The sequence below is a fragment of the Salmo trutta genome, chromosome 17, assembly GCF_901001165.1.
Source record: "Salmo trutta chromosome 17, fSalTru1.1, whole genome shotgun sequence".
Taxonomy (NCBI): Eukaryota; Metazoa; Chordata; class Actinopteri; order Salmoniformes; family Salmonidae; genus Salmo; species Salmo trutta.
The window spans coordinates 43,108,395-43,117,394 of NC_042973.1; the positions used below are offsets into that span (position 1 = coordinate 43,108,395).

Here is a 9,000-nt window from a genome sequence, read left to right on the forward strand (position 1 = left end):
GCGTCACGGTTTGTTGTTTTCCTATTTTTCAAGTTATTTATGTATTGCATTAAGTTTCACGTTTAAATAAATATGTGGAACTACGAAAACGCTGCATCTTGGTCCGCTCCTTCGAACAGCCGTGACACCGATACATTTGATCTATAATTTCTCTTCATATGACAATGATTGAAAAGGATTTGCCAGTAGATTATTAATGTGATTCATGATGATGACTGCCTGTCTAGCTTGCTAGCTATGATTTTGAAAGTATGATGTTGACATGATCACTCCAATCAAAGCTACAGTAGATATAATGTGATTTGATGTAATTTTATTTGTGGCCAATGACTTTGAGCCTTCTTGGATGGGCACTTCTAATGTAACTCTGTGGCAGCACCCAAGGGGCTTTAATTTTCGAGCTCTCCCTGTAGATTTTGCAGTGACGTAGTGTCCCCATGAGTGAGAGAACACTGAGCCAATCACGGCCCAACTAGAGAACATTACCAACCCCTACGCTCCGTATTTGCCACTGGCTGCCCCACCACCACAGAATGCACGGAAGTAGGTTGTAACACCTATATTTTGGAGCTGCCTTACTCAAGAAAGCAAAAAAGAGACCATGTTTGTATTTTTTGTTTAACTAGGCAAGCCAGTTAAGAACAAATTCTTATTTTACAATGACGGCCTACCCTGGCCAAACCCTCCCCTAACCCGGGAAGACGCTGGGCCAGTTGTGCGCTGCCCTATGGGACTCCCGATCACAGCCGGTTGTGATACAGCCCGGGATCGAACAAGGGTCTGTAGTGATGCCTCTAGCACTGAGATGCAGTGCCTTAGACCGCTGCGACACTCAGGAGTGGATTGTGTATGTGTGCCATTCAGTGGGTGAATGGGCAAGACAAAACATTTAAGTGCCTTTGAACGGGGTATTGTAGTTGGTGCCAGACACACTGGCTTGAGTGTGTCAAGAACTACAACGCTCATAGATGGCGGTGCTGAATTATCTGTACTACAGACAGCTATATTGGTCAACCAATATAGGACTAGTAAAGGCCCAGTGCACAACTTATTTTTTTTATTACGATTTTTTTTTGGGGGGGGGGGGGGGGGGGGTGCTGCCTCACCCTCAGGACCCTTACTTCCCATGGCTATGGCAACGCTGCTAAGTTTTTCACGCTCATCAGTTTCCCGTGTGTATCAAGAATGGTCCACCAGCAACTCAATATGAATGTTTTGTACACTCTGTATAGGTCATTAAATGCCATTACATACACTATATATACACCAAAGTATGTGGACACCCCTTAAAACAGATGTATAAAATTGAGCACACAGCCATGCAATCTCCATAGACAAACATTGGCAGTAGAATTGCCTATCTGAAGATCTCAGTGACTTTCAACGTGGCACCATCATAGGCTGCCACCTTTCCAACAAGTCAGTTCGTCAAATTTCTGACCTTCTAGATCTGCCCCGGTCAACTGTAAGTGCTGTTATTGTGAAGTGGAAACGTCTATGAGCAACAATGGTTCAGCCGCGAAGTGGTAGGCCACACAAGCTCATAGAACAGGACCGCCTAGTCCTGAAGCGTGCAGCGTGTTGCATCACTCACTACCGAGTTCCAAACTGCCTCTGGAAACGCGTTCTCTGGAGTGATGAACGCGTTCTCTGGGAACAGTTTGAGGAAGGCCCTTTCCTGTTTCAGCATGACAATGCCCCCGTGCACAAAGCCAGGTCCATACAGAAATGGTTTGTCGAGATCGGTGTGGAAGAACTTGACTGGCCTGGACAGAGCCCTGACGCAACCCCATCGAACAGCTTTGGGATGAATTGGAACGCCGACTGTGAGCCAGGCCTAAACGCCCAACATCAGTGCCTGACCTCACTAATGCTCTTGTGGCTGAATGGAAGAAAGTCCCCAAGCAATGTTCCAACATCTAGTGGAAAACCTTCCCAGAAGAGTGGAGGCAGTTATAGCAGCAAAGGGGGACCAACTCCATATTAATGCCAATGATTTTGGAATGAGATATTCGACGAGCAGGTGTCCACATACCTTTGGTCAAGTAGTGTATTTTATGTCATTTATATGTCATGGTCATACCATGGCTACTCACACAAGCATCTCCCTGGGGGAATACATACACAATTGATTTTGTATTTGACCCACATATTTCCTATTTCATGCACTCTCCATTTAACCTGGTACTCCACTGAAGATCCAGAGACTGCATACCCCAGCCAAGACGTCATTTTGAAGAGGTTTGAGCAGGCCTTCATTATGTCTTGGGGACTAGTCACCTACGCTACTGTATTCAAGGACTTACTATAAGGGCCTGAGCTGAGGTCATTGCTGCCAGATGTAAACAATACACACACACACAGATGCATGTATATTGTTCGAGCCGTGTTATATGACTTTAGTTGTGACTGATTAAGTTGTTAGGATCATTCCAAACACAGAATAGATTGAGTTGACCAACCATTTTCAAGTTGTAACCAAACTGTATTGTCACACAAAATACACTGTGTAATTCTTACATGTTTATTACTGATGCACAGACATACGAGCTGGATGGGAGCACACATGACAGTGCCTGGGGCCTCAAGACCTATCAGGACGAGACCAGGCCGTTTGTGCCAGAACACCCAGACTTCCTGGGAGCTTGGGTCCTCTTCACTTGGCACAGGTGACTATGCAGGAGATGCACATGACCAGTGTAAAAATCGAATTAGAATCATGGCACCTTTAACAGTTGTACATGGATTAGTTTATGAAAAGATATACAGAATAAAAGGAAGAATGGGAAGAACAAATCACATGCCACTCTAATGTCGAGATGGAAGTACTTGTCTCGGGGCTGAATACAGCCATACCATTGAACACAGTGGAGGAGGCAATGAACCTACAGAAAGCCTTTCCAGAGATTGTAGCTGGATTTAACTTGGTAGGTACATCCTTAGTCACAAGGCTCCTCAAAATTGTCTAATCTCTTTTAGTGGAAAAAAATTATGATTCATATGGACTTAATTTATTAATTACTTTCATTACTAGGTTTATTACTAAATTGGTATAGGTTGTGCAGGGTGTTGTTGACGTGTCTGATGTTTTCTTCTGGTATTAGGTGGAAGACCCCTCTGGTACTTCGAGGAGGCTTTGTCTCTGCCAGGCGATAGAAGAGTCAACCATCCCTGCTTCCATGCAGGAGAAACTGGTGAGCACATGAACCCCTACGCCTCATCTGAAGTGTTCATATTAAGTCTAAACTCATGTAATAAGTCTGTTACAGTATAAGCCAATAGATCCCTTGTAGTATTTTGTGTTGAGAATGAATGAAGTTTGTACAGCACAGATACAGTGAGGGAAAAAAGTATTTGATCCCCTACTGATTTTGTACGTCTGCCCACTGACAAAGAAATTATCAGTCTATAATTTTAATGGTAGGTTTATTTGAACAGTGAGGGACAGAATAACAACAACAAAAAATCCAGAAAAACGCATGTCAAAAATGTTATAAATCGATTTGCATTTTTATGAGGGAAATAAGTATTTGACCCCTCTGCAAAACATGATTTAGTACTTGGTGGTAAAACCCTTGTTGGCAATCACAAGAGGTCAGACATAGTTGTAGTTGGCCACCAGGTTTGCACACATCTCAGGAGGGATTTTGTCCCACTCCTCTTTGCAGATCTTCTCCAAGTCATTAAGGTTTCGAGGCTGATGTTTGGCAACTCGAACCTTCAGCTCCCTCCACAGATTTTCTATGGGATTAAGGTCTGAAGACTGGCTAGGCCACTCCAGGACCTTAATGTGCTTCTTCTTGAGCCACTCCTTTGTTGCCTTGGCCGTGTGTTTTGGGTCATTGTCATGCTGGAATATCCATCCACGACCCATTTTCAATGCCCTGGCTGAGGGAAGGAGGTTCTCACCCAAGATTTGACAGTACATGGCCCCGTCCATCGTCCCTTTGATGCGGTGAAGTTGTCCTGTCCCCTTAGCAGAAAAACACCCCCAAAGCATAATGTTTCCACCTCCATGTTTGACGGTGGGGATGGTGTTCTTGGGGTCATAGGCAGCATTCCTCCTCCTCCAAACACGGCGAGATGAGTTGATGCGTAAGAGCTCCATTTTGGTCTCATCTGACCACAACACTTTCACCCGGTTGTCCTCTGAATCATTCAGATGTTCATTGGCAAACTTCAGACGGGCATGTATATGTGCTTTCTTGGGCAGGGGGACCTTGCGGGCGCTGCAGGATTTCAGTCCTTCACGGCGTAGTGTGTTAACAATTGTTTTCTTTGTGACTATGGTCCCAGCTGCCTTGAGATCATTGACAAGATCCTCCCGTGTAGTTCTGGGCTGATTTCTCACCGTTCTCATGATCAATACAACTCCACAAGGTGAGATCTTGCATGGAGCCCCAGGCCGAGGGAGATTAACAGTTATTTTGTGTTTCTTCCATTTACGATTAATCGCACCAACTGTTGTCACCTTCTCACCAAGCTGCTTGACGATAGTCTTCTAGCCCATTCCAGCCTTGTGTAGGTCTACAATCTTGTCGCTGACATCCTTGGAGAGCTCTTTGGTCTTGGCCATGGTGGAGAGTTTGGAATCTGATTGATTGATTGCTTCTGTGGACGGGTGTCTTTTATACAGGTAACAAACTGAGATTAGGAGCACTCCCTTTAAGAGTGTGCTCCTAATCTCAGCTCGTTACCTGTATAAAAGACACCTGTGAGCCAGAAATCTTTCTGATTGAGAGGGGGTCAAATACTTATTTCCCTCATTTAAAATGCAAATCAATTTATAAAATTTTTGACATGCGTTTTTCTGGATTTGTTTGTTGTTATTCTGTCTCTCAGTGTTCAAATAAACCTACAATTAAAATTATAGACTGATCATTTCTTTGTCAGTGGGCAAACGTACAAAATCAGCAGGGGATCAAATACTTTTTTCCCTCACTGTAAGTGATTACTATCATCTACATTGATGGCATTGATTGACCTCACTGTCATTCGCAGATGAAGACAACACTGATATGGATGGGAGCCTGCTGGATGCTCTACTGATCAACGCGTCTTGCACCGGCCACGGCTTTTCCCTGCTGCGCCACCCAGTTGCCAAGGAGCTCTCTAGGAAGAGAGGGGTGGTGTTAAAGGCGTTGGAAGGCCCGCAGGGTTTCCCAATCTCTCACATAGAAACTCTCAAGGAACTGGCTATGAACTCCATCAGGTGAGGCCAAGCATCGTACAAGATTGGTGGAATATCCTGGACTAGCTTAGTTACCTGCAACTGTTTCTACCATGGTATGATTGAGTAAAAATTCTGACTTTAAATGTTTTCTATGTCTATGTTCCAGGTATAGCTCTGTCTCCACAGCTGAAGGAGAAAGCCTTGACCTTGTGGCAAAGAAAATGGGAAATGTTTGTCTCAGAGAACTCACGATACAGACCTGCTTGGGGAGAGGCCTGGGGCAGAGGAGTACTCATTTGGACGCTGACTGTTACAGTGGCATCACCTCAGACCTTGAGCCTGTTGCTTGTGCCCCATAAGTGTTACCACATGAAGGGAAGGATATTTGGCATGGTGTTCCCAAATGACAAATGGACACAATTAGGACAAGGGAAAGGATGCAGTTGTTATTTAAACATTATTTCATATGAATACGGAGCTCCAGACGGTTTGGCAAATTAAGTTTGAGAAGAGAAAGAGAACGAGCTCATATCGCCCTCCAGTGGATTTGGTTTGTATAACACTCCTGTAAAAATCAGCAGACCACACTGCTGTCAGTTCCCACAAAATGGAGGCCCCTGACAGGAGTGGAATTCACTAGTCAAATAGTCATGAAAGGACGCTGTTTGTTTTCATGCAAAGGCATTTGACAAAAATAAATTCTGTTGCGGAAGATTGTATTTGCATTTTAATTGCGAATTCAGGGAGGCTCTATATGGTAATAGTGGCATAAGGTGCACTGTGTGAAAATGCTTACACTGTATAAACTGACCAGCTAGTCTTTGATTTATTTAATTGTGTTGGAGGCTGATAATGTATTTAAGAAAGCAAACATGATTTTGTTATGGGATTTAATGGAGAACCTGGTCATTTTTTTTTTTTTCATATTTAGTCTGGAAATTAGCTACATTTCATTCATTATACCTATTTTAACAAGGTACACACTTTAGCATTCTGATTAGGCACATACATGTTATGTGTAGAACAGTAGGCAGCCTTAAGCATGGACACACAATTCTCTATGAAGATTTTTGATTGTATTTGGTAAGTAGTGAAAACTTTTGAGTAAATTGAAGGAAAACATCAAAGATTATTACTATAACAATTTGTTTGCTGTGTTACAAATCATTTATTATGCCCATTCAATTTATTTGCATAGACAATAAATGTATCTCTCCAATAGTGCACGACCCTGTAAACCTTTATCGACTGCTGGTGTTGAACTGGGAGAAGTAACTGTCATCTGGGATGTTAGTATACACCTTCTCCAAATACTTTTTCCTGGACAGAGAAGAAAAATGCATTTGTCTAATAACTGATATCAAGAACAAAACTGTAGGCATTTGATAGTGTATGTCATCTATTGATGGGCAGGTCAGCACATTGTTGTTGATGATCTGTTCTGTGCTAATCCTGTTGGTGACAGTTTCTTCTGCCCAATTTAATTCACAATTCCAAATAAAATGACTGACATCAAGCATGTGAATGATACTATACATTATTGGATTGAAAACAACAAACGGATCAAAAGGTGTAAAGGTGTGTCCATGTGTCTAAACCTAATCCATGTGGAAAGCTTCTTACTGTTCATGGTGGGCCTCAGACAGCTGTGCGTTGGTGTTATCCAGGGTGCGACGGAGCTGCTTGTTGATGCGGGCCTGCCGTCGCTCCAGTAGTAGGGCGTTGCGAGCTGAGGTCACACAGAACCGGTCATGGTGGAGCTCCTCCTTCTGCTGCTCAGCCTGCACAACCAAACATGAAGAGAGAGTTTCATTCCATTCGATGCTTCTCGATAAGAAAAAATAAGAATTGGAATTTCATTTTCCTTCCTGAATTGAACTGGAATTGACCCAAAACCTGGTCTGCAATCATGGTTGTTGCTATCCACCCCATTTCCTCTTTTAGAAGTGTTTAATTGTCAAATGAAAATATCTTTGACTGCTCAACGCAGACATCCCAAAACAGGCAAAAGAGACAGACAGATAGATGTGGCAGATGTACCCTCTTCTCCTCTATCTGTTGCTGATGGCAGTCGATGACGTGCTGCAGCTGCTCGTTTGTGAGGCCCTTGCAACTGTCAGGCCTGAGGTGGGGTAGACCCAGCACGCTGATGCCCTGCTCCGGGCTCTTACTCAGCAGCTCTCCTTGAAGCTGGTTTAGGATGTCTGTCCTGTTGTTGTCCTCCTCCTGCTGCCACTTTTTCCACCGCTTCTCTGCATTCTCTGCTGCCTACAGACAGAGACAATGTCACACAGTAAACATATTTTGACAGAAGGATGTCCTGTTCCACTACATACAAAAAACAGGAATGATCGCCACACCTGGTTAGAGAAGGCTACTGTACTACCAATCCTAATAACGCACCTTTGCCAGTTTGACAACCACACCTGGTTAAGCATCAGGTAAAGTATAATGACTCACCTTTGCCAGATTGAAATCATTTGTAGCCAGGGCTGCGGCTCTCCTCCTCTCCTCCTCGATCTTCTGGAGCTGGAAAGCTTGGATGTCCAGGTCCACTCTGTCCTGGTCATACTGCTGCTCTGCATTGGTGAGGCAGAGAGTGTTTGAGATGAGGCAGTGTGAATGTATGAGAGTCTAGCGACAGGCCAGTTTGTGTCGGGTTGTTTCCTACCTTCCAGTCTCTGCTGGTGTCGTGCTGTGGCCAGCTCATGTTGCTGCTGGACAGACCACTCTCTGAGCTGCTCCTGCTGCTTCTTCAGCCTCCCCTGGCTGTCTGGGTCCTCACCCACAAGCCCCGGCAGCATCTGGATCCCGTCCTGATTCTTAACTTTGTCCGGGTTGCTTAAGTCATACTCTCGTCGGCTCCTCCTCAGCTGGAAGTTCAGCCGAAAGTCCTCTATGGCTCCCTGCAGCAGACGCTCATCCTTGAGTTGGCGTTGTTTAAGTAGACAGGCGGCCTTGTCGTTACACACCGCATCTGCAGCTAGAGGGTATGCATTCGACAGACATAGCCTATGACACTAGCTACTAAACAGAATTCCATTGAATCTCATGAATAGAAGCTTGTAGAGCTGTATTTTAGGCCTATCAATCATCACATTGAATTGAAACCCCTTAGGCTTTAGTGTTTTTGCCAGATATAAAAACGTCCGCCCATACTGTATTTTAGTGCACTTACCATATGCTTTTAGTGACTCTGCCTCTTCATTTTTCTTTCTTTCATTCACTTTGGATTCAAGAGCCACTTTATCTATCTGTCAGTAAGAGAAAATTGGGACAAAATGGCTTTACAACTAACATGAATGGACAGATGTCACAGCCGGTTACAAAGTTGCAAGCCAAGTTGTAATAATTTACCCCAATTGTTCTAACTTTAGCATTGAAAATCCTATCTTGACGTTGCGTCTCTCTATTGCGCCTCCTCTCCAAACTATCCGCAGCAATGCGGTCCGAAAGTAATTCTATATTGTACATTTTCCTATCTTGTAATGAGGTTTTCCCGTACTGTCTCGCTGCAGTTAGAATCGAAGGACGATGGGCCGAATGCACTCTGCAAACATTCGTTGCTAGGATACCTGGCTTCCGGATACTTTCGGTCTTCTGGGTCTGACTCGTATTCTGCCAGCGACACGAATGACGTCACCTTTGTATGGTAATGAATCCAATGTTATTTGTCACATGCGCCGAATACAACAGGTGTAGACCTTACAGTGAAATGCTTACTTAGAAGCCCTTAACCAACAATGCAGTTTTAAGAAGAATACCAACAAAAAAAGTTAAAGAAAAGTAACATAATTAAAGAGCAACAGTAAAATAACAATAGCGAG

The 9,000-nt window shown here is 43.9% G+C and overlaps 1 protein-coding gene across 1 annotated transcript; it reads right to left on the reverse strand.

The window, feature by feature from the left end:
- Positions 1–6,321: 6,321 nt before the first annotated feature.
- LOC115152230 (RIB43A-like with coiled-coils protein 2) lies at positions 6,322–8,701 on the reverse strand. The gene is made up of 7 exons (XM_029696869.1): positions 8,531–8,701; positions 8,352–8,427; positions 7,845–8,156; positions 7,634–7,752; positions 7,214–7,441; positions 6,797–6,954; positions 6,322–6,493 (listed from the first exon to the last, which is right to left on the reverse strand). Exons 1-7 carry the CDS (start codon positions 8,645–8,647, stop codon positions 6,415–6,417), a joined length of 1,089 nt encoding a protein of 362 aa, XP_029552729.1. The 5' UTR covers positions 8,648–8,701; the 3' UTR covers positions 6,322–6,414.
- Between the last annotated feature and the right edge of the window lie 299 nt (positions 8,702–9,000).

Excerpts from the sequence above, each read along its gene's own strand:
- LOC115152230 (XM_029696869.1), bottom strand. The coding sequence starts at position 8,647 with ATGTACAATATAGAATTACTTTCGGACCGCATTGCTGCGGATAGTTTG. Across the intron at positions 8,428-8,530 it reads CTAAAGTTAGAACAATTGGG|ATAGATAAAGTGGCTCTTGA; the intron begins GTAAATTATTAC and ends TCTTACTGACAG. Across the intron at positions 7,442-7,633 it reads ATGATTTCAATCTGGCAAAG|GCAGCAGAGAATGCAGAGAA; the intron begins GTGAGTCATTAT and ends CTCTGTCTGTAG.